Source organism: Hemicordylus capensis, chromosome 17 (assembly GCF_027244095.1).
Source record: "Hemicordylus capensis ecotype Gifberg chromosome 17, rHemCap1.1.pri, whole genome shotgun sequence".
Lineage (NCBI taxonomy): Eukaryota > Metazoa > Chordata > Lepidosauria > Squamata > Cordylidae > Hemicordylus > Hemicordylus capensis.
In genome coordinates this window covers 12481979-12507542 of record NC_069673.1, presented here as the reverse complement: position 1 = coordinate 12507542, position 25564 = coordinate 12481979, and the positions used below count along the sequence as shown (strand labels likewise).

The 25564-nt window shown below is 51.4% G+C and overlaps 1 protein-coding gene across 6 annotated transcripts in view; it reads right to left on the bottom strand.

The window, feature by feature from the left end:
* Positions 1-25564, bottom strand: part of NTNG2 (netrin G2) — a 99444-nt gene that overhangs the window by 40491 nt on the left and 33389 nt on the right. For all 6 annotated transcript variants that reach the window (XM_053282449.1, XM_053282444.1, XM_053282447.1 and 3 more), the window contains exon 3: positions 8364-9007. In XM_053282449.1, coding sequence (XP_053138424.1) covers positions 8364-9007 — 644 coding nt within the window. The remainder of the gene's footprint in view (positions 1-8363; positions 9008-25564) is intronic.

Here is a 25564-nt window from a genome sequence, read left to right as displayed (position 1 = left end):
CACCACTCCCCTGCTGCCCCCTCTTGAGTTATCCACAACCTGAACTGGCACAACAGACCCCTGGCAACTCTTTGTTTGTGATCCGCTCCATCTTGACACGCTTGCCTACAAAGGGCTCGACGACACTGGCAGCGCATGAAGGAGACGGCTCACTCGCGGCACCGGCGAGCCAGCCGGGGGGGGGGGGGTTGTGTTTGCGCCTTTTGATTTTGCTGGGGAGAGAAAGGCCCGCGGACACGGGCGCTCGCCTTCTGTGTGGTTGTGGAGCATCTAAAAGGCAGGCCGAGTAATTGCCGCCTCCGTTGGGGAGGGGGAGGTCTGGATCAGACACAGAAAGAGGAGCCCATGCCAGGCGGAGCCCGGAAGGTTTCAAGTTCGCCTACAAAACTCAGCACAGACACTGTTTTTCGGGCTCCTTTTTCCATTGTCCCCAATGCCACCCATTCTAAGCGAGGCGAGGATTCCTTCTTTGCCAACTATGCATCCAAGAAGGGTGGAGGGGAAATAAAATAACCACGTAGCAGAATTCCCAGAGTTGGGAATCAATAACCACGTAGCAAATTCCCCACTAACTGAGCGTAGTGGCTAGCGTGTTAGACTAGGGCCGGGATGAGCCGGGTTCGAATCCCCACTCAACCATGAAACTCACTGGGTGACTCTGGGCCAGTCGCATCTCTCTCAGCCCAACCTACCTCACAGGGTTGTTGTGAGGATAGACATAACCATGTGCACCGCACTGAGCTCCTCGGAAGGAAAAGCGGGATATAAATGTAAATAAATAAATAAAAGTGGCGATTCTCCTATGTTTAGGAGGAGGAGAGCAACTGGCCCTATCCAACCCCAGCACAGCATCCTCCAGTGGCTGTTGCCACCTTATGTTTCTCTTTAGAAACCATTTATCTACCTTATTTTTCTATGTAAACCACTTTGAGAACTTCTGCTGAAAGGTAGTGTATATAATTAGTAGTCGTCGTCATAGTAGTCCTGCAGTGACCCTGTAAGGTAGACCAGTGGCTAGCATCCTGTGTGACATTGTGCAGGTTTTGAGATGCTGCGTTCAGGCAGTTGTGCAAGCTGATTCTTGCACAAGCGCATGAATTTTGCAAATGCAGCAGCTGTCATTTCCAATGGCCAAATGTCATAGGGACATAGGAACAAAGGTGAATTGTCCGCTTTGCTAAGCAGGGCCCACCCTGGGTTGCATTTGAATGGGAGACTATGTGCAAGTGCTATAAGATATTCCCCTTAGGGGAAGGGGACGCTCTGGGAAGAGCATCTAAGGTTCCAAGTTCCCTCCCTGGCAGCAACTCCAAGACAGGGCTGAGAGAGATTCCTGCCTGCAACCTGGGAGAAGCCACTGCCAGTCTGTGTAGACAATACTGAGCTAGATGGACCAAGGGTCTGACTCAGTATATGGCAGCTTCCTATGTTCCTATGCTTTCCTTTGAATCGAATTACTGAGTTTGTTTCTGAATTTGGGGGGGGGGGGTGTGTAAGTCAATGTGGCCAGAAGCCATTAAAGAGAGATAAGGCGCTCCATGGAGCACAGAGTCCCCATATCTAAATGTGGGGGGCCCTTTCAGACACTGCACAGAGCTCTTCAGACTGGGCTCTCTGAGCAAAAATATTGGTTTCCTTTCAAGCAACCGCGATCCGGTGGCAGATTCCACACAAACGAGAGCCCGGAGCCCTAATGAGGATCTGGCACGCTCAACCCCAACTGCTGGGAAAACACTTATTAAGCATGGCTGAGTCCAGACCCCAGACTGATAGATGAGAAGATGGCAGCGGCGATAGATGCGCGCACTCCCCTGGGCTTGCACCAATTAATTCTAAATAAATTAACACTCACTCGTTAGCACTCGTTACAGGGAAGAAGGCTCTTTAATGAAGACGTTTACAAATACACTTCCCAGGTGCTGGATTTCTGGGGAGGGGAGGGGCGGACCTTCCATGAGGCAAGGGGACGCGGTTGTCTCGGGAGGCAGACTTTGGGGCGCCTCAGCGGGGCAGCGAGAGGCCCCGCCCACACTGCTGCCACTGGAGCAGCTCTTTGGGACCCACCTCATCCTCTCAAGCTCCTCACACGCCTTGCAAAGACCCCCCCTCCCAATTTTTGATGTGTGTATTGAATTCTTAACTTGTGGTTGACCTCCACCCTTGGAGGGGGCACGAAGGGCAGTATATAAATATAAATAAATATATATATATAAGCTTGCAACTCGCATGAGGAGAGGAGAGGAGAGGAGAGGAGAAGCTAATAGCAATCTTCCTTGCTGTCCACCCCCACAACACACACACACACACACACACACACACCGGCTCCCACAAGAGAGAAAGACAGCAGAACCCGGGCCTGGGCAAGACATGCGCCGACCCCAAGAGCCCCGTGAAGGCAGGAGGAAAACGACAGCAGCGTGTAGGCCGCATGGAAGGGATGCCAACGGGGACGGCTTTGCAGTCCCAGGACCGCTTAGAGGGAGCGGGGTGCACCCAAAGACACAATCCCCCCCAAGAGTCTGTTGAATAATTCATCCCAGTTAATTAATCCAAGCTCTGATGGATGTTTGGGCCGGATTATGGCAGTGGCAATTATTCTTTCGAAGCTCGCCGTGCCGGAGATACTTGTGCAGTATTTTTTATTAATACTGTTGTAGTATTAATGAACAACACAGAGCTCTTTTTTCCCATGGGGTTACGTAATTGTGGAGGTTTTTTTAAAAAAGAAAGAGAGAGAGAGAGAGAGGAGGAAAGAGAGAAAGAGAGAGAGAGAGGCCAACGAGAGCGCCCAACAGGCTTAGGGAAAGCATGGAGAGAAATCTTAATAATGAGTCTGTAATGGATTTGCTTCTCCCCGATTGGATTTCTCATAACTGCAGCCTGGTGCCCCGTGTCCACCACATTAACTTCAATTACTCCTGATTAATTCTTCCGCGATGCACACGCAACCTGACCGTCTACCTGGTGTTAACGAGGCGAGAAAATGATGCTGGTGAGGTGTGATGATGATGGGAGAGCCAGTTGGGGGTCAGCCTCCGCTTTTCTCGCCTCCCCAACCCACTGATTTCGAGGCAGTGGCAAAAGGGAAGGGAACCGGGGACCCTCCCTTCCCTTCGCCTCAGAGGATTAACAGCAGAAACCTGGAGACCTCCTCGAGGGGGAAAGGAAGGTCTTTCCGTTCCCCACTCTTCGGTTTCCTTCCCTCTGGCCTGACGCACTCCGGCTTGGCTGGTCCAGGGCTTTCTCGTTGCTATTCCTGTCCCAGGTCCTTGGCGTCTCCAGTTACCCATTGGATCAATAGGGACAGGATAGAAGCAAGAGGAGGAGGAGGAGGAAAAGAACACAAAAAGAAAGGAAAGCGGGACGGGTGTCTAAAAATAAAGTGTCCTCCAGAAAGCGAGCCGGAATCGGCAGCTGCCGTTGGAGGGACCTTGGAGGTCTACACCAGGCTCTCCTACCAGCCCTGCACAACTTCAGACCTCCAGTTGTGGCATCATCCACAGCCACAGTGCCCAACAGTCAACATAGGAAGCTGCCATATACTGAGTCAGACCCTTGGTCCATCCAGCTCAGTATTGTCTTCACAGGATGGCAGCGGCTTCTCCAAGACTGCCGGCAGGGATCTCTCTCAGCCCTATCTAGAGATGCCAGGGTGCTTTCCAGATTACCTGCTACAGCAGCGCCACTACTGTCCGTTAAGCAAGGTGCCGTTCACATTTCCGGTGCCTTCTTTTGGATTTTATCCTTTGCATTTTAGTCGTACGACGTTGCACGTGCCTCACAAATAAATGGCTGTCTTTTCCCGCTGTAGGAGGATTGCGGTAGCTATTTGCGTTTTCAAAACGATCCCGCCAAGTCGAAGCATTTGACTGCTGAACAGTGTGTCATCTGGAAAGCACCCAGGGAGGGAACCCAGAGCCTTCTTCATGCAAGCAGGCAGATTCTCTTCCCCAAAAGGCCCATCCCAGGGCTGCTCAACTTCAGCCCTCCTTTATTGGCCTAAAATCCCAACAAGCCCTGGCTATTGGCCACTGTGGCAGGGGATCATGGGAGCTGTAGTCTATGAGTTGCTATTGAGCATCAAGGCTCAAGGAAGTGAAGGAAATAGAGAGGAATGCTGGTCTTGTGGCAGCAAGCATGACTTGTCCCCTTTGCTATACAGGATCTGCCCTGGTTTGCATTTGAATGGGAGGCTACATGTGTGAGCACTATAAGATCTTTCCCTTAGGGGATGGGACCACTCTGAGAAGAGCATCTGATGGATGTAGAAGGCTCCAAGTCCCCTGCCTGGCAGCATCTCCAAGATAGGGCTGAGAGAGACTCCTGCCTGCAACCTTGGAGAAGCCGTCGCCAGTCTGGGTAGACAATAATGAACTAGATGGACTAATGGTCTGACTCAGACTATGACCGCTTCCAATGTTCCTATGTCCCTAAGGTATGGGAGGGTCCTTTTCTGTTACTGCTTGATAGCTCTTCACTTCCTAGAAAAGTAGTGCGCTCCACAGGCGACCACATCAGGGTCCATTTCTTTAGTGGATATGGAGTCCTGCATTGGTCTTGGAATATCTATCTATCTATCTATCTATCTATCTATCTATCTATCTATCTATCTATCTTTTTATATTGCCTGATACGTACACCTTTAGGCGGTCTAAAAAATTTAAAATATTTAAAAAGACACAAATTAAAATACACAACACAATTTTAAAAATAGTTATTAAAACAAGTTTTTAAAAATTATTAAAATTAATTCTAATGAAAAGCCTGCGAGAACAGGGGAGTCTTGAGCGTCCTCCTGAAAACAAACTGAGAAGGAGATGCTCTTATTTCAGCAGGGAGCATATTCCAAAGCATCCACACAGAGAGCACGGTCCCAAGTAGCCACCAAACAAGCTGGTGGCAACCGTAACCGGACCTCTCCAGAAGTTTGTAACAGGCAGCAGGGTTTATGACGAAGGACGCACTCTGTTAAATACCTTGGGTCCAAGGGGAGGAGAGCTGGTCTTGTGGTAGCCAGCATGACTTGTCCCCATAGCTAAGCAGGGTCTGCCCTGGTTGCATCTGAATGGGAGACTTGATGTGTGAGCACTGCAAGATATTCCCCTCAGCGGATGAAGCCACTCTGGGAAGAGCATCTAGGTCCAAAGTTCCCTCCCTGGCAGTATCTCCAAGAGAGGGCTGGGAGAGATTCCTGCCTACAACCTTGGAGAAGCCGCTGCCAGTCTGTGAAGACAATACTGAGCTAGATAGACCAGTGGTCTGACTCAGTATATGGCAGTTTCCTATGTTCCTGTTTCCATTAAGGGCTTTATAGATGGGAACCAACCCTTTGTATTTATCGGGGAAACATCTCAGCTTTATAGGGCTGTATAGGGCTATACTTTATAGATATGCAAGTTAAGTAGAAGGAGGCAAGCCATCACTGAGAGTCGGAAGAGGCATCAGGAAGAGGCATCAGGAAGAGGCATCAGAGAGATGCCCTGGGACCCCTCTCGGGTTCTAGCTGCAGAATGCTGACTAATCTTCTGGGCTGGCGACCGCCCGACTGTCAAAACGGCTTCTCTCCCGCCCTCACCCGAGCAGATGGAGTGCCCGCGAGAGAGGGTAGCTAGGAGCCACCAGTAAATCAAAAGCCATCAATGCCTGTTTTCGGCAAGCGTTTTCCAGACAGCAGTGACCATTAAAGAAACATCTCAGCGATTAGCTATTCAGAAGACGCGAGGAAAGGTCACTGCGAAGTTTGACAAGTCATCACACTGTGGAGAGGATGAAGTTGCAAGTTTCTTTCTCACTGCCAAACGAACCCGTTTCAAATGCTTAACGGGAGAGAACTTGGCGGAGGGCAGGTAGGCAAGAGACCCCTACAGAACAGGGATGGTCCTTCTCCTCTCCTCACCTGCTAGCCAAAGAGAACTTGGGAGATGCATTTAAACAGTTGTGTGTGCAAGATTTAAACAGACTTTTAAACAGTGGTGTGCGCAAGATTTCCTTGCCTTCTGTTCAGTTCTCCACCCAAGGAGGGAGATGCAGCCAGGGAAAGAAGGAAGGCACCGTTTGGCTGGCCCCTACAAATTAGCGTTTCAGAGGCATCAACCAAATGAAAAATGTCATAATTTGACTTTCATGGGAAATTCAGACTTTGCATCCCAATTTCCAGGATGAAAAATGCAGAGTTAAAATGGAACAGTCTCCCCGGAGACAGTAATTTGATTCCGGAATCATCTCCTGTCAGCACAGCCTCCAGCTGCACGCCAGGAAAACAGCCACACGGGGCATGATGGGGGGTGTGCGTGTGTGTGTGCGCGCGCGCACGTGCACACGGAGTTGGCAACCACGCTAGCACAGGGAAGAGAAGCAGCCGTCCAGGAAAGGGGCTGAGCATAATAGGCAGAGATCTCCTGCCTCAAGGGTCACAAACGGGAGACTCCCGGCAGAAATGTTGCTTCCTCTGGCTACAGCAAAGGAGGGCTTCATCCATGCATGTTCACTCCAGTTCCTATGGCTATGGGGCACACCCATCCGTGGAGTATTCAGAGAGCTCTTTCCTCTAGATTCTTATTTGGCTAATTGCACTGGGTGCTGCTGAAGGGTGGCTTAAGGCACCCTTAAGTGTAAACTAGTAGGTGTTTTCCTCCCATACAGCCGCACCTAAAAACTCTTCCGATCAGCGGCATGCTGCCGGCGGAGGATCGACCCCGCCGCTCAGCTGGCCTCTGCACATGCATGGAGGGCATTTGCTGGCCATGCAAACGGCCTCGGCCGGCTGAGTGGTTGGACCGATCCTCCGCCGTGGCTTGTGCCAGGCGGCACGGCACTCTGGGGAAAGCTTTCAGATGTGGTGGTGCAGGGGGTAAAGGGAAAAGGGTTGCCGAGTCGGTGCAGACTCGTGGTGACCATAGAGCTCTGTGATTTTCTTGGCAGAATACAGGAGGGGTTGACCACTGCCTCCTCCCGGGCAGTGTGAGATGATGCCTTTCAGCACCTTCCTATATCGCTGCTGCCCAATATAGGTGACTACAAATGTATTTACTAGGCACACTCTGAGAATTCACACCGGCGGAGATCTGAACTCACAGCCTCTTGCAGTCGAGGCAAGCTGGTTCCCCACTTCGCCACTGCACATACTAATTCACACTTAAGGGCGCCTCCCGCCACCGCCCCCCTGCCACCGGCAGTGCCCACACCGGCCGCCACTGGCTAATTGGTGGAGAGCAAACAGGGGTTTCCTTTCCAGCCACTAACAGAGCACCTAAATGAACTAAGCCTCTGGCTGGAACCCTTTGGGTGCCGAAAGCCAGAGCAACCTGAAGGCTAGGGAATTCCAGAATGAAAGCAATAGTTCTGGAATCTGAATTTGGAGCAGGGTGCTTTCCAGACTAGACCCTGCAATGGGGTCACGGCAGATCTCAGAAGTGTGCTTCCACACTTCCTGTGTTGTGACACAGCAGTCCCGACACGGACAGCAGGGGGCCGTTCACATTTCCAATACTTTGCTTCAAATTTAATTGCTGCGATATAGAGCTAGGATGTCATATATCCAGTGTGGAAAAGTTGCTATTTTTTCGGGTTGTTCGTTTCCGCGAGACTGCTCTCCTCGCTGTTTGCATTTCAAATGCGACTTGCCTGAACGGAGGCATTTTGCTGCTGATGAGCGGCTAGTCTGGAAAGCGCCCAGAGAAAGAGAAAAATGTTTGAATTTTGGTGCTGGAATAGTTATCAATGGCCGGTCAATCCTAGTTCACCATGGCATTAAAGTGGGGGTTCTCACACCACAGAAAATAGCTCCTGGTTCACTGATCCTAGTTAACCCTTTAATTACAAGGACACGGCCACAGCGCGTTTCATGACCAAAGCCCATCGCATATATTATCTCAAGGTGTGGAGCACATCCCATCAGGCATTCAGTGGCCGCCGAGAAGTGCAATGGCGCATCTAATGCGCCTCTGTAACATCACGAGCAACTTACCTCCAGCTTAATATCACAGCGACATCCACCCACTCCTACTCACTTTCACCCGCTGTGGCTGGCGGAGGATGGGGAAACACACGAGACCAAACGTGGGTCTGCAAGGATTGTCAGACTACAACTCCCATCATCCTCAGCCACTTGGGCCCCTGTAGCTGGGGATGATGGGAGCTGTAGTCCACAAATAGCTGAGGGCCCGAGCTTGAGAACGCCTGCCCTAGACATCATCGAGAAGGAAATATGCACAGAGTAACTGGAGTAACCTCAGTAACTGGAGTAACTGGTCATCCAATTCACACAGTTCAGCTCACCACCTCAGCAGTCTGCCCAGGCCGCCCCCCACCCCACCCCCCCTTGCAGGAAAAGGTACGGACAACAAGAGAACGGGTTGAGTTACCTTCCCGTGACTTCAATGTTGGAGACCGCATAGAAGTACTTGTACAGGTTCTCCCTCTGCACGTAGGTTCCCCCAAGCGCTGGCCTCAGGAGCCTCATCCGCAAGTCCGTCACGGTGAAAAAGTCCTTCAGGCCTTTGGCGCTCTCCAGCCGCGTGTACAGGTTGTCCATGTTCCTGAGCTCCGGCCCGGCGAAAATGGCAAAGCGGTCCCTGACCTCAAAGCGGACGGTCTTCTCCTTCTTGGAGCCCGCCCAGCGGGAATACTCCTCCGTGCAGATGACCCGGTTGGCGCTGGTGATGGAGAGGTCCCTGACCCGCCGGGCTTGCATACTGAAGGCGTCCATGCAATCGTCCGCATAGTACTGGTATGGGTGCCAAGTCCTCCCGTTGTCCAAGGACTTCTCCAGCATCATGACGGTGGGCCGGCCGTACTCAAACGTCACCACGATGTCGCCCGTCAGCTCAATGCTTTTGTTCCACGAGAGCGTGATGTTGGCCAGCAGAGGGGCCGGGTAACGGCTCCACGTCACACTCTGCCAGTAGGTTGCCAAGCCCTCTTCTTCTTTGTCAAACATCAGCTTGGGAGGGTGGGCCAGGTCAGGGTTGGATGCATCACACTCGTCGCTGCACATGTAGGGGTTCTCCTGAAAGAAGAGCAACAGTGAAGAGAGAAGAAAGGGACCCCGGAGAGCCCGGCCCCCCCGGAGAAAACAGCCTCGCTCACCCCACGATGGATAGGGTAGGGAAAGTGTCCCGGCTACATTCGGGAGCTGGGTGCACTCCCGTTTTCTGCTCGCGTGTCAGTAAAAATACAAAAGGGAGGAGGCACAGGCAGTGATCATGTGCTCACCTCCCAATGGGTAGGAGTGTTGGAAATGGACTTCCAGTGCATCGAACTTTTGCGCCAACAATCCAAATGACCACTAGGGGCGTTGGGAGTAGAGATAGTGAGTGAGGGTCTCCCTAACTGGTCTACCTGTCTCTACTCGTTGACCCCTGATATGACTCTTCAGGGATTTCCTGTAGAGTCACAGAATCCTTCCTTTCCTCTAGAGAGCAGATGGAAACCTCTCTCTCTCTCTCTCTCTCTCTCTCTCCCCCCATTCATTATGTAGCCTTTAGATTAGGATTATGTCTTTCCCAAGTGGACTTCCCCAATAAATGCTTAGCATTTGGTTCTCCAAGAATCTCTGCGGGTCTTCTCTAAACAGCTACAACAAATAAACTCTGCAGATGACTCCGTAACTGGAAGGGGTAGCTTCTTTAGTGCTCTGCGAATTATCGGGGGGCAAATTACAACCCCCAACAAGGAGGCCTCCAGCGGCTGAACCCAGGAGGAAAAGCCCCCTGGGCCTTGTGTCGAGTCCTCACGATCGACACGAGGGTCCTAGAAGACTCCGACCCTGACCCGAGAGCTGGGTCCCCTTCCGGTTTTCTATCGTGCGTTAGATCAAAGCACGGTGGGAGGTGGGGTGCTTGACCATCAACGAGTCAAGTCCTTCCCAGACTCGGTCCCTGGCTTCTGAACAAGGTAGGTGGGGAAACTGACCTACCCAGTTAGAGCGCAACTGATGCTCACGATCCCTGCCCCCGACCTTGTTGTCATCTAGCAGAACAATCAGAAATCGGCCTTGCGCCCGGATCCTGAACTCAGGTAGAAAGCTCCTCCTGCTCTCATGTCGGCCATATGAACTAGGGATGTGCACGAAAGCGGGCGGGGAAAGTTTGAAGGCGCATCAGGTACGCACAGGCGCATCGGGTACTTCTGGTGACGTAGGGTCCGACGAGGCAATGGGGTGGCAAGGAGGTACGCTGCTACCCTGAAGGACCCTTTGCTAATGGAGTGCTGGCGGGGGGCGAAGGGGGAAGTGGAGGGAAGGGTAAGTGCACCCTCCCCCATCCTTAAAGTCAACCCCCCCACCTTTGAACTGGCCGAACCGCCAGCCATTCAAACCGGTTCGGAGGCCTATAAAGGGCCTCCGAACCGGTTCCGTCCACATCCCTAATATGAACTGCCCCCGTCTCTGCCTGCACGTCCTACCTTGCATTTTGACTTGCATATGAGCAGGAAACGGGAGTGCGCCCAGCTCCCGACCTTGGGTAGGGGGCTTCTCCTGCCTTCTTTATCATTGTGTGGACTGCCTTAATCTATTCCTCTGGAGCAGCGGTTCCCAACCGGGTTTCCTCTAGATCTTGCTGAACTACTACTCCCAGAATCCCCAGCCATAATAAATTGTAGCTGAGGATGATGGGAGTTGTAGTTCAGCAAACATCTGGAAGACCCCGGGTTGGGAACTCCTACAGAGTTATACAGTTATACAAAATTACACAGAGGAAGGCAGCAGCTAAAAACAAAACTACTAGATAACATGTGCCCAGCTGACTGGATCAAGGATCATGAACAGCTAAGAAAGCCATGTCACTGGGAACTTATCTTCCAAACTGGGCGCTTTCCAGATTAGCCCCTACAACAATGTCACAACAGATCTAAGTGTGCTTCTGTACTTCCTGTGTTGTGACACCACAGGCCCTAGTCTGTCAGCAGGGTGCCATTCACATTTCAGATGCCTTCTTTCGGGTTTTATCGCTGTGGTTTAGTGCTACAACATCGTATGTCCGTTGCAAAAAAGTAGCTGTATTTTTCCGGTGTAGGGAAATTTTCCCGTTGCAGATGCTAGGGATCGTTCTCAATCTGATCCTACCCAGCCAAAGCATTTTACCACAGTTGTAGCAGGTAATCTGGAAAGCACCTTGACTATGTCTTCAACAGCAACAAAAGTCACAAGGGTCAATTCAACGCTTATGCCTTAGACTCCGTTTGCAGAAGTCGGATGCAAATGCCCTGGAGAGCATTTAGCTCTCATGGGCCGAAAGCTGACAAACCTAAGCATCCAAAGGCAACCACAATTCATTTAAACATTTAAATGAATGTGATCGATTCTAATTGCACCTAATGGCGCAGCGGGGAAATGACTAGAAAGCCAGAGGCTGCCGGTTTGAGCCCCCATGGATGGGAAACACCTGTATCGGGCAGCAGCGATAGAGGAAGATGCTGAAAGGCATCATCTTATTCTGTGCGGGAGGAGGCAATGGTCAGCCCCTCCTGTATTCTACCAAAGACAACCACAGGGCTCTGTGGGCACCAGGAGTCGAAACCGACTCGATGACACACTTTACTTTACTCTAATTGCAGGTGGGATGTGTGAACAAATTAGCAAAATAAAGAGCAAAATGAATGTGGAGCCCAGTTCACTCCTAGGAGTCCCTACACCCCTCAAAAGTCAATGGGATTCCCCCCTTCTCCCCTGCCCCACCACCACCTCCCCCACCTCAAATACCATCAATAAGGGCAGCTGGAGCATATGGGACCACCAGGACTGGGCTATTCATGGCAAGGACAAATTCTCCTTTTGGAGCTGATCAAAGCATTTTTGTAGCTCAACCTCCCCCAATGTATTTTAAGGAAATATTATGTTATTAATGGCTAAGCTGTTGGAGTATTTTAAATAAAGCAGACATCTGTTCCAAACAGTAAACCCTGTGGAGAGAGTCTGACCCGAACCCGCTTACTTATTACTCTTGCCAAGAAAAGAAAAAAAGACAAACAAAAATCCAAAAAGATGTTCATATGCTCCAATACCTTAATTGGAGCCCCAGAGCACCTTTCTTGTGAGGCAAGGCTACAACACCTGGGGCTTTTTCGTTTAGAAAAAAGACAACTGCAGGGAGACATGATCGAGGTCTATAAAATCATGCATGGGGTGGAGAAAGTGGACAGAGAAGAATTTCCCTCCCAAATGAAGCCGATTCAGACAATTTCAGGTCTCGGCGCATGCGCATTTGGGAGAAAGGCAGGTCAGGTAAGGGGAGTCTTTTGCCGCTCCTAGTTTCGCCAGCCTGCGTACCCCGAGCCCCCAACCAACTTCACAATCATTTGGGAGGCGGGAGAGCTCTGGCCACCGCCCCGCACCGCCAAGCAGTGGCAGCTTTAAGTGTTTTTTTCCCAAAGTCAATTTTTAAAAGTTACAGAGGAACAGTTAAAAAGCAGGAGAAATTGAGTCCCTAGAGGGACAATCCCACACAGTGTGGGGCAGCTGACAACCCTAGTGGGGGTCCCCCTTCTGTCTCGAACGCTCATTGCCTGACACAGCCTCGGGAGGGTCTCTCAGCCCACGGGAAGCACCTCCTGTGTAGAACAGCAGCAAGACACAAGCAGTGTTCCCTCTAAGGCATGTGCGTGGGGCGTGGGCACACACTCACAATTTCTGAGGTCCGCTCAGTTAATTTGAGATCCCGCTCCGGTTGAAACCGGAAGGCCCCATTCCAAATGCACGTGCGCATGCACTGCCTTGATAGGCAAAGGTTACTAAAAGGCTCAATATTTAGGTTTGGTTTGGAGCCATAGAGGAGGCCTGGGTGTGTATTCTTGGGGGTCACACCCCACCGCCATCCAGCCTCTTTCCTCCTGCCCTGACGGATTCAGATAATGTGTGGCCAAATTTTGTGCGGCCCAGGGGCATAGCCAACATTGTGCGAACGGGTTCAAAGAACCCAGGCCGCCAATGGAAAAGGCCGCCGAAGCCTCATGGCTCAGGCTCCAGAGGAGCCCAGAGCGAACTCCCCTCTCCCACACCCGGGCCGCCGAGAGCCCAGGCCAGTTATTTCAGGCAGCACCAACTGCCAGATAGAATGTTTTCCCCTTCTTCTCCCTCTCTGGAGGGAAAGGCGAAAACGTCCTATCAGGCAGCCGACACTGCCTGAAATGACGAGCGGAGAGCTCGCTCAGGCTCTTGGCAGCCCAGGCAATGCCCAACGTCACGCACAAGGAGGTCACACACAAAGGGGGCGTGGCCTGGGACGCCAAGAGCCGAACAAGCTCTCCCCTCGCCATTTCAGGCAGTGTCGGCTGCCTGACTGGACGTTTCCCCCTTTCCCTCCAGAGAGGGAGAGGAAGGGGAAAACATTCCATCAGGCAGTCTGCGCTGCCTGAAATAACTAGCAGATAGTTCGCCCAGGCTCTCGGCAGCCGGGTGTGGGAGGGGGGAGTTCGCTCTGGGCTCCTCTGGAGCCTGAGCCATGCCCCCATGTGCATGACATAACACGCATGGGCAAATTTGGAGGGGGCCACTGAGCAGGCCTACTCAGCTGGCTCCGCGCCTGGTGCGGCCACATGTAAAATCAGGTCTTAGTGGTTTGAGTTATCAGTATTTATGAAGACCTTGACACCATGTTCTTTCTTTCTTTCTTTCCAGTACTTCTATTATTTTTACTGTGTTCTGTATTGTTGGGTCAACGACCGTAATAAAGCATACCATACCACAGCAGATAAAAGCAAACCTGCACTTTCAGTTGCATAGGAAGAACATCTGAACAGCCCTGCTGGATCAGGCCCAAGGCCCACCTAGTACACCACCATCGTGTTTCACACAATGGCCCACCAGATACCGCTGGGAAGCCACAGACAAGAGGTGAGGGCATGCCCTCTCTCTTGCTGTTGCTCCCCGGCAACTGGGATTGAGAGGCCTCTTGCCTCTGAGTCGCCATTGACCTGTCCCGTCTCCGCTCTGCAGATGTTCAGCAGAAGCTCCTCCCCCAGTTCCTGCTCCCCAAACTACATGAGCCCCTGACCATCTCTGGTGCAAAGAATGCGGCCAGGGAAATGCACGGACCAGCCACCAAGCCCCACGGCCGAGCCCCCGCCAGTCACAAGAGGAGGGTTTCCAAATGTGCACCCCGCCTCCCCATTTTGACCATTGTGTCCAGCAATCCTCGCCGATGAATGTAGCCACCCTGATCTCGACTCCAGCAGGTGTGCATATCCACAAACACCCACAGACAGACATCCCCTGCCAACTGGGCAAAGAGGCACGATTCTCTTTATTGAGCAGGGTGAGAGTAACTGGCCCTCTCCACCCCCAGCACAGCATCCCTCCAGTGGCCGTTGCTGGTGTCTGTCTTATGTTTCTTTTTAGATTGTGAGCCCTTTGGGGACAGGGAGCCATCTTTATTTGTTTGTTATTTCTCTGTATAAACCGCCCTAAGCCATTTTTGGAAGGGCGGTATAGAAATATAACAACAACAACAACAACAATAATAAGAAGAAGAAGAAGGGCCACAGAATCATCGGGGCCACAGAAATCACCCTCAGCCAATTACAAAAAGCAGCTTTACTGGGAACAGCCTATATTCTATATTCTATAACAACAACAACAACATTGACAATAAAATTCAGCCACCCCAGGTCCTTGGGAAGGACTTGATGTCTGGATAAAACCAACCAGTCAATAACACCTGTTCTGATGTGTAAACAACAACAACAATATAATCCTTCTGGGCTGCTTCTCCCTCCCGGCCAGATCCCCTGCTGGCAAAGCCAGGGATTCCTCATCTTCAGAAGGAGATCCCCTGGCGACTAGGGGAGAAGCCGTGTCACAGTCAACCCATCTTAAGTGTGCCCTGAAGGCGGTGCCCAGACAGTCTCCTCCACGGCTCAATCCGAAGAGGACGGCACAGTGAACTCAGAAGGGCCCCGATCACAGCAGGGCGGCTGAACTGCAGCTGCTGCGGAGGCCATCTGGGCGGATCCTGCCAGACGCTGGCGAGCCGCTTGGATTGACAGCAAAGGACATGGGTGGCAGATGGCGTCCAGGTGGCCCGGCTGGCTGAATCGGCAGGCCTGCCACTTGCAATCCACAGCGGGAAGCCCCTTCCGCAGCACGGCTTCCTTCCAGGCCCCACCTTTGGGTGGCTTAGCCTCCTGGTTGCCCCATCAACCTCACGGCGGCAGCGGCTGGCCAAGGCCCCTCAGACCTGCAGCCCCATAACTGAAGCCAGTAGGACCAGCGCCAAGGGCCGTCCAGAGCAGTGGCCACAGCTCCACACCAGCTTGTCTCTACGTTATCTTGTCTTTTGGTTTCGTGCTCTGCGGCTAAACCAGCCCTGGAGGGAACTGCGTATATGGCAGCTTCCTATATTCCCACTGAAAGAATCAGGAAACCTGGCTTCCAGCAAAATGGAGGCTTCCTGACAACAAAGGAAGCAGCAAAGCATCACTGAGGGCCAGAGGGCTCCCACTCTTAGCCTCCAAGACCACCTCTAGGCCTCCAGCTCTATGCCTCCGAGACCACCTCTAGGCCTCCAGCTCTATGCCTCCAAGACCACCTCGGTGCTCACACCCTCCGGGCAGTGGTGTCCGAGATCTCAGCCAGAAGAGCTGCCACATCATTACTTCTTCTCTCCCATCCCCATGTTAAGGCCCATCACAAACCATAGTGGGGCCCAAGCAGGACCTATGGAGGTTAATCTGCGGAGGACCCCCACCCCAGGCCCAGCCTGCTTCCCGGGTCTGAAACCCTGAACTCACTATTAACAATGGACTTCTATTCTGAGTTTCCTTACACATAGGGACCAGCGTTCCCTCTAACGGGGATTCCCAGATGTTGTTAACTACAACTCCCAGCACCCAAAGCTGCAATGGCCTTTGTCTGGGGACTATGGGAGTTGTAGTCCAAAAAACCAGCTGGGGGGCCCCAAAGCTGAGCAGGCCTGCCCTGGACCAACCAGTTCACTACATCCCCCCCCCACCAGCGAACATATTATTCATTTATTTCTCAAATTTATTTATCAGATTTAATATTATCCTATTGCAATATAGTATAGGGAGGATGTTGTTTGCTTTAGGATAGGCCTGCTCAACTTCAGCCCTCCTGCAGTTGTTGGCCTACAACTCCCATAATCCCTGGCTACTGGGGATTATGGGAGTTGTAGTCCAAAGGCAGCTACAGGGCCGAAGTTGAGCAGCCCTGGTCTACCTAGACCAGCAGCGGCTTCTCCAAGGTTGCAGGCAGGAGTCTCTCTCAGCCCGATCTTGGAGATGCTGCCAGGGAGGGAACTTGGAACCTTCTGCATGAAAGCCTGCAGATGCTCTTCCCAGAATAGCCCTCTCCCCTCATGGGAATATCTTAAAATTGAGTCTTTCTGTGGAGCAACTGAAACTGTGAATTAAATTGATTTGAATCAAATTAACCCTCTTCACCCCATGCTCTCTCTCCCCCCACAGAAACTTTCCAACTGGTAGGGTGGCCCAACTCCAACAGGAGATGTGCCAGAAGCAGGAAAGCATCCTTGGACGCCTGCGGAGAGCAACCTAAATATTAAGGGAAGAACTCGAATGCCTGCATTTGAATGCCTGCAGACTTCTGTTTGCTCAGCCAAGACACATGATCCTCCCCTGATCTGAGGTTCAAGGAATTGATCGGACCAGGCCAAGACTTACAGGTGCTTGGGGTTGAATTGGTGGGTTGTTCTCTGGTTATGACAACAGCCTTTTCACCAGTCCTGATCTTACATAATCCAAGCGGATGAGCAACAATAAGGATGGAGAATACTCCATCTTCCCCCACTTGAGCGAACTATTTGCGGGGTGACTGGCGTTCCTATAGAGGGGTAGCTACCCACACCATGAGCTCTGGAGACCCATAGTGAGGAGAGCTGGTCTTGGGGTAACGGTAAAGGTAAAGTGTGCCGTCGAGTTGGTGTCGACTCGGGGCGACCACAGAGCCCTGTGGTTGTCTTTGGTAGAATACAGGCAGGGTTGACCATGGCCATCTCCCGCGCAGTCTGAGATGATGCCTTTCAGCATCTTCCTACATCGCTGCTGCCCGATATAGTACCAGCGTAGATTCGAACTGGCAACCTTCTGCTGGTTAGTCAAGCATTTCACAGCTGCATTTCTAGCATGTAGTGATGGTTTCAGAGCAGCCGTGCTCAACTCCGGCCCTCCTGCAGATGTTGGCCAACAACTCCCCTAATCCCTGGCAGGGGGCCACTGTGGGAGTTGTAGTCCAAAAGCAGCTGGGGAGGCCAAAGTTGAGCAGGCCTGCTGTAACAGGGATACCCAGATGTCTGAGATCATATGTCGGGGTCATATTTCTGGGAACATGCTATCCTACTTCAGACACATTCTGCAAAGACCCAGCTCCCTTGAGAAGTCCATAATGCTGGGAAAGGTTGAAGGAAAGAGAAGAAGAGGACGGCCAGCAGCAAGGTGGATGGACTCGATTATGGCAGCCATGAACGCACCACTGAGAGACCTGAAAGGCCAAGTGGAAGACAGATCAACCTGGAGATAATCTATCTTTGTGGTTGCTAAGAGTAGACACCAACTTGACGGCACTGAATCAATCAATCAATCAATCAATCATGGTCTGGGAAATATACCAGCACGGATTAGAACCAACAACTTCTTGTCCCCTAGACAAGTTACCTCCCCGCTGCGCCATTGGGTGGCTGGTCTTGGGGTAGCAAGCATGAAGTGCCCTCTTTGCTAAGCAGGGTCCACCCTGGTTTGCATTTGAATGGGAGACTACATCTGTGAGCACTGTTAAGATATTCATCTCCGGAGATGGGGCCGCTCTGGGAAAAGCACCTGCCGGCTTGCATGCAGAAGATTCCTTGTTCCCTCCCTGGCAGCATCTCCAAGACAAGGCTGAGAGAGATTCCTGCCTGCAGCCTTGGAGAAACTGCTGCAAATGTTGGGTAGAAGAGAGGAGAGCTGGCCTAGTAGTAGAGGAGAGCTGGTCTTGGGGGTCGCAAGCATGACTTGTCCCCTTAGCTAAGCAGGGTCTGCCCTGATTGCATATGAATGGGTGACTAGAAGTGCAAGCACTGAAAGATATTCCCCTGAGGGGATGGAGACACTCTGGGAAGAGCATCTAGGCTCCAATTTCCCTCCCTGGCAGCATCTGAAAGAGAGGGCTGAGAGAGATTCCTGCCTACAACCTTGGAGAAGCTGCTGCCAGTCTGTGAAGACAATACTGAGCAAGATGGACCAAGGGTCTGACTCCGTAGAAGCCAGCTTCCTAGGTTCTGACGAGATGCCAATACGAAACCTTGACTCGGCCCCGGGTAGTCCTCGGCCCCACTCCCCCGACACCACCTGAAAGACCTTGCAGCACCCTTGAGAGCGCCTTATGCACCAGCTTGGGTGTTCTTAAGACCCCAGTGTCGGCCTCTGGCTTAAAGATTACCCGATTAGTTTTCACACAAGTCCTGTTTTGCCGAGGACAGCAGCAGCAGCAGCGCGCGGAAGTGAGGAGAGAATTTCCTCCGGATCCTGCAAGGTGCCATTCCCCAAACAACCCAAACAGACCCCAAACCTCCCAAAGGACAACCTCAAGGATTCTCCCCTCACCCCTGCAAGGTGCCAGGGCAGGCAGAAGGCCGCCAGTTCGAAACACTCCCATGAGCGGTGAAGGCTGCTACTCTCTGGCTTCTTTATCGCTCCCCCCGCCCCGCACCTGCCCCCAATCCCAGTCTTCAAATAAATCCGTCCATCATGGCTGGGAGTGACACCCAGCAGCCGTGCGGGAGATGCGCAAATCTCTAACCTTGCTGCCATCAGCAAAGCCCCCACCCCTGGCGTGACCCGACCTGTGGTGCCGTAAGCTCCAGCTCCGAGGAGCAGATGGTCGGCAGCACTAATGAATCGGCCTGTGTATTTACCGCGCCTGCTCCTGCTGCGGAAAGGTTTTAATAAACAGCAGCCAGAATAAATGCAATCTGCGGCCAAGCCAAGCGTCCTGTTCTGCCCTCCGACTCCCTCGCACGCAGCAACTCATGGGCCCAGCATGATCCCGAACCGGCCTTTGTCGATGCTGCCGCTTGCGGGAGGAAATGTCCGTTTTTCCTTTTCAGCAAACACTTTGCAGTGGTCTTATTTTTAAGCACGCGCACACTAAAAGCTATGCTTCCCGTGTCCGATGGCATCTAGCTTGCCTCTTTCTCCCCTTTTCATTTAGCCAGCTTCCCCAGATTAATCCTAGTAGTCGCAGGGGTGTGCCAGTCTGTGTAGATAATACTGAGCTAGACAGACCAATGGTGTGACTCAGTATATGGCAGCTTTTGCTTTTCCTATGTTCCTTCCTAAACTGTCAGTTACACAAGTCTCAGGGTGGTCCACAAACAAATAAGAAAACCCAACGTTTAAAAACAAACATGAAAACATATGGTATACAAAATGCAGTTGAAGTCAAAACAAATTCAACTTAAAGCCTAACATTTGGCCTACCTTCGGAGAGGATTGCTGGTCTGGTGGTAGCAAGCATGACTTGTCCCCTTAGCTAAGCAGGGTCCACCCTGGTTACATTTGAATGAGAGACTAGAAGTGTGAGCACCGGAAGAGATTCCCCCTTAAGGGATAGAGCCGCTCTGGGAAGAGCATCATGAGGTCATTGTGAACTTGATAGAGACTTTGCAAATTTTAAGTGCTAGATAAATGCTACAATAAGGAGAAGATTTTAAACCCTAGTTAGAGGATACAGACTTGTATAATTCCCTCAAAAGCATTTGATAGATTTTTGGAAAGAAAAATTCAAAAAAGCTTTCCCCAATAATAAAATAGGAGGACTCTTGTCAATTTTGGTTAATCATATTTTTGCTTTCAGAGTCAAACTACGTTGTACACTTTCAGAAAGGGCAGGCTGGTTTCGGGAACCAAAAATAACATCTGTATGTAATTAAATTTCATGCTCCAGGGCATAAATTGATAACCTGACAGAGATCAGGACGGAATTCCCATTGAACTGAAGATAGTTGCTGACAATTAATTTTCGCTCCATTCACAGATTTAGGGAAAGGGAGCAACCATAATTAATTTAGAGTGATTACTGCTAATAGCCGTTAAGTGGTTAAACATGTGCAAAGAGACTATCAAGCAGCAGGGGGAAAAGTCTTGTACAAATATATACTAAGCTTTTCTGTTGCTAAAAACGGGTTCTGTGCAACTCATTCCTCCTCCATTCTACAAATAAAGTGCCAAATTCATTATCAGCATAAGTAGACGATATGGATATTGGTGGGGATTTTTTTCTCCCTGAGGCAGAGAACCAGATCAGTGAGCATATCTGGAATGGCATATCCATTCTTCTACACTAAGATTATCCACACAACCAATGCGTTCACACAACCAATGGGTTCAAACTACCCAGAGAGTTCCTACCCCATTAGCAGCCCATAGTCAAAATCTCCATTTGGGTCCACAAGGTTAGGCTGAGAGAGAAGGGACTGGCCCAGAGTCACCCAGCAAGTCTCATGGCTGGATGGGGATTTGAACTTGGGTCTCCCCGGTCCTAGTCCAGCACTCTAGCCACTACACCACGCTGGCTCACACAGTAGTTACAAATATTTTAATCTAGTTGCAAATTGCCTTGCATGACCATAGATTTCAAAATGTTGAACCACCAAAAGAACAGTGAACTGTGTAGCTTGCCACAAAAAATAAAAAAAAATACACACCGTTTGGCATAAAAGCTGTTGAGAGTCATTAACCCCTTAGGAAAGCATATTTAGAACGCCAACCCACCCACTGTCACCTGATCCCACACTCTCAGTTACCAGGATGAAATTGTGGTTGGAGACTGCCTAGCTAGCTCCATCCACGCAGCAGTTAAGAGGGAGAAGTTGAGGTCTTTGTCTAAAACATCTCCCAAATTATCCCCAAATATGTTCAGTAAAGTCTGTCTGGGACGGGGTTAATGGTGCACCTTGTGGCTTAACTTTTATAAACATATCCTGCTTCAAAAGCTGAGAGGAGCATCAAACAGTTATACGGACCTCCGTCTTCTACTGAGTAAGAAGACCACTGGCCTACCTGGCTCAGTATTTTCTACACAAGGAGTTCCCAGCCTTCGGTCCTTAGGTGTTGTGGTGGCTGCTGCGGGCAGCAGTGAACGATACGGGAGCAGTGAACGATACGGGAGCAGTGAACGATACGGGAGCAGTGAACGATACGGGAGCAGTGAGTGGGCCTCACCTGAGTCTTGTTATCACACTTCTCTCGCCCCATCCTGGCTTCCTCGCTCTCCCTTGCCACACCTGGCCTTGGCGTTAAACCCTTGCACAGGGCTGGTGCGGTTCAGTCCAGGGGGGGGGGGTTCATGATTAAAAAAAAAAAATCTTTTTAAACTTACCCCCTCCAGAGAAGTTGCTCGAGGCAGGGGGTGGTGGGCAGCCGAGGCCTCCACGGAGGTTCCCCCCTCCTCCCCGCCAGGCTCCCTTACTGCCCCAACCGGCCCGTTCAGGCCTTCCCTCTCTGGCGCAGCGGCCATTTTGGAGGCCTCCATGCCTGCGCAAGGAGCCTCTGCATGGCCTGCATCATTCCCAGGCCATGCAGAGGCCCATGGCACAAGCACGGCGGCCTCCAAAATGGAAGGCCCAAACGAGACGAAGAGCCAGCCGAATCGGCCGGTTTGGGCAGTAAGTGAGGCCAGTGGAGGAGGGGGAACCTTTACGGACCTGCCCCCCGCCGCTGCCTCAAGCAACTCTCCTGGAGGGAGTAAGTTAAAACAAAAAACAAAAAACAAACAAGCCGAGAACCCCCCAAACGGCCGAGGGGGGGGGTTCGGTCCGGGGTTGGACTGAACAGGGTGCTACGGTTCGACCCCGAACAATCGAACCGAACTGGTTCTACGTCGAACCTGTTTGCACATCAATAGCGAGGCTCATTTACCACTTAGGCGTCTTATCGTGTTTTATGTTCTTATTGCTTGTATGCTGCTCTGAGACCAAAATAAAGGAGATATGATTTACCGCTTAGGCGAGGCACGTTTACTGCCCCCCTCATCCGCCAGTACTAGCCACCACTGCCCCACCACCTTTGGCCATTGTGGCCCAACCACACCAGGGACCCAAAGTTTGCAACCCCTAGCCCGGACTGATTGGCAGCAGGGTTTCAGGCCTGGAGGGCCCTCACCTGGAGATGCCAAGAAGGGGTCCGGGGCCCTTCCCGACGCAATGCATGGGCTCCACTATTGAGCCCCGGCCCCTTCCTGGCTGTTTGCACTAATCGCAGAGCGTGCCAAGGAGAGAGACATGGGATTCGTTCCAAAGAGCCATTTCCCGGGTACTGGTCAGGAAGATGCAGCATGGAGGAAGATGCCGCATGGAGGAAACGGGGGTCCCTGCATCGGGGAGGTGCTAACATCCCGGCTCACCTCCCCATCTTTCCGCTCCTCTCCCCATCCCCGCATCTTGTGGTTTGGGGCTATCGATCACCACTTCCCTCCCCTGTTTTTCCCCCCCGCTCTTGATCCCAAACCAAAGGTCGCTCAAGGTCGCTTGGCAGCCCCGTGGTGGCAAGGGAAGGATTTTGTCAGGAGGCTTCTTTCTATGAGTCAGCAGAAAGAGACACCGCTATGTGAACGGAATAGGCCTTAGTAATCATTGCGAGGCTGTGTTGGGTAAGACTTAAAAAAAAAAAACCCCAACAAAAAAAACCACTCAGTGTTGTTCTCCTATTTTATTTTCCTCCTTCGGCCTAAAACAGATTTTCTTTTATGAACAGCATGCTGCTCATCTAAGACTTACGGGCTCCCCTGGGCCTGCCTTGGTGTGCACAGAAACAGAGATACAACCGACGTTTCCGAGTTCCTCCCTCCCCTTCTCTCCTTTCCTTTCCTTTCTTTCCTTTTTTTTAATTCCGAGAGGATTTTTATAGCACTCTGTTCTAGGCCATTTGTATTAGCGATATAAGTAATGATTGTGCCGCGCAAATTTACGGAGAATATAGGACCCTTAACCATGTTACAAATGTTGTAATGAATTAAGCTGCATTTTTTTTTAATAAAAGGACCTGAGCAGCAGGAAATCTAATTCGCATATTTTAAGTCGGAAATGTGCAGAGGGTGGGGGTATAATTGAAGGGAGCATGGGATGAAAAAATGAATTCTCCAGTCCTCTGCCCCCACAGAGTGGGAGGTGGGAGGAAAACCTGGGTAGATGCGACCGTGTGGAAGCAAAATATGGGGGGGGGACCTGGGCAGAAGTGATTGTGTGGAAGCAAGGTGGGAGGAAAACCTGGGTAGCTTTTCCTCCTCCCTTGCTTCCCCACAACCGAAAACTGGGAGCACACACAGCTCCCAAAGCCGGGTAGAATACGGTTGTGTGAATGGCCTATCTTTTAAAAACTGCACATAAGTCAAGGGGATGGATATCCTGGGGCTGTAGCTTTCGGTAGCCCCTAATTATCCTGGGGCTTCTCTGTTACTTCCAGACTGCTTCCACCTCTGAGAAGCACAGAAGTGGGCAACCTTGGCTCTCCAGCTGTTGCTGAACTCCCATCACCCCCAGCCAACATGAACATCATGCAGACAGGAGTCTCCCACAGATACTCCTGCCTGCAACCTTGGAGAAGCCGCTGCCAGTCTGGGTAGACACTCCTGAGCTAGATAGACCAAGGGTCTGACTCCATATATGGCAGCTTCCTACGTTCCTATGACCGGGTTACCTGAGAGAGCACCATAGGATGAGGGCCCCACTGCCCCACCTGCTGCCCCCCACCGCCATGCCCGCTGCTCTGCCCACCATTATTTCCCATCTATTTACCTGTGGTGGTGGTGGTGGTGGGCAGGCTTCTTCCCCCACCCCACGGCAGGAGCACGGACCTCCCCATTCCCCGGGCAGCACACTGGCTTCTTTCACGGCTGCGCAGTTTGAGTAAGGAGGGCACCGCATGCCTTGTAGAAGAGGAGTTATGGCGCAAAACAGAATGTTGCTCTTCTGCTCAAGCTTTCTTTTCAAGCCAATTTACATCATATGCAAATGCAAATAAGGCCCCCGGATTTGGAAAGCCAAAATAAGGCAAGCCTAGATTGGGTTGACCCACATCTGGAATCTAGAGCAGGCAGTCCACACCAGGAGTTCTCAACGTTGGGTCCCCTGATGTGATTGGACTTCAACTCCCACAATCCCCAACCAAAGGCCACTGGGGCTGGGGATTGTGGGAGCTGAAGTCCAATCACACCTGGGGACCCAATGCTGAGAAGCCCTGCCCCTCAGTGAGGCCCACGGAGCAGCAGGCCGGGAGTGTGTGACAAAGACGGCGACACATCTGGAAAATGGGACCTCTTGGTTCTGTTCCCCCCACCCACCCCCAAAACAACAACAACTTTACAGGATCTCGGGGGTTCTCTCCTCCCAAGTCCTTCGGCTCAACTGCCAAACTTATCTGGTAATTCAGCGTCTTCTACCCTTCTAGCTAACGGGGAAGAATTCGGCATTTTGCAAGCTTCCACGGCCGAAGGGAAAGGCTGCCTCCTTTCTGCTTTATTTCCTTTGTTCTCAACACACAAACAATGCCCAGGATTGCCTTTAAGAGGAGATTAGGGTATGAAGCAAAAACAAGAGGCAGGGGCAGGGAAAATGTGGCCGATATTGCACAGGTTGAGTTAGCATAGCAGCTGGTGCAGCCTAGATGTACCATCTGGCCCCTCACCTTCAACTGCCAATCCCAGGGGAGAAAGAGGGACATAGCTGAGAAGCATCTGTCACTGGGGGCCTGGCGAGGCCATTTGGAGATGGGGGAGGCACAGACTTCTGGTCGGAGGCAGACCCCCCCCACCCCGCCCCAGTCCCACCTAGAAGGGAGCTTTTGTCAGAACCAATTGCTGACCAGGGCCTTGGGATTTACTAACACAAAGAAGTTTGCCTGGTATTTGGTCTTTATGGAAATGTGATACGTGTGTGTAAACAGTAGTTTGTTGACGTGCTGATTTATTTATGTTTAACATAGAAAATGCAATGACAATAAACAGTTTTAAACTGCTTTAAACCAGTTTTTATGTTTAAGCTGTTTTATGTGGATAAAACAGATGGAAATTTGGGGCGGTCTACAAATTTGGCCACCTAATGGTGGCCAAATTTCCCCGCAGCGGGGAAATGACTTGACTAGCAAACCAGAGGCTGCCGGTTCAAATCCTCGCCGGTATGTATCAGGCAGCAGCGATATAAGAAGAAGGCATCATCTCCTTCTGCGCAGGAGATGACAATGGTACAGCCCTCCTATAGTCCACCAAAGACAACCACAGGGCTCTCTGGGTGCCAGGAGTCGACACTGATTCGATGGCACACTTTTACCTTTACAAATTTGAAAACTAAAATAAAGTCAATCAGCTAAGTGTCACCTGATGCACTGCCTCGTATCACTCTCCTCCCGGGCTTTTAAACACGCCACGTTGCACACGGAAACAAGAGGCTTTAATATGCACAGATGTCCGCGGCTCTCAAATAACTTATTAGGGCCTGTGTTTTCTAACTGTACCCTTTTCTCCCACAAAAGTGCTCCGAGAAATGAAACGGTGCCAGCGCACGGACCGGGTGCCGGCTGCCGCTTGGACATAAAGAAGCCGTGATTTACAACAGGGGGA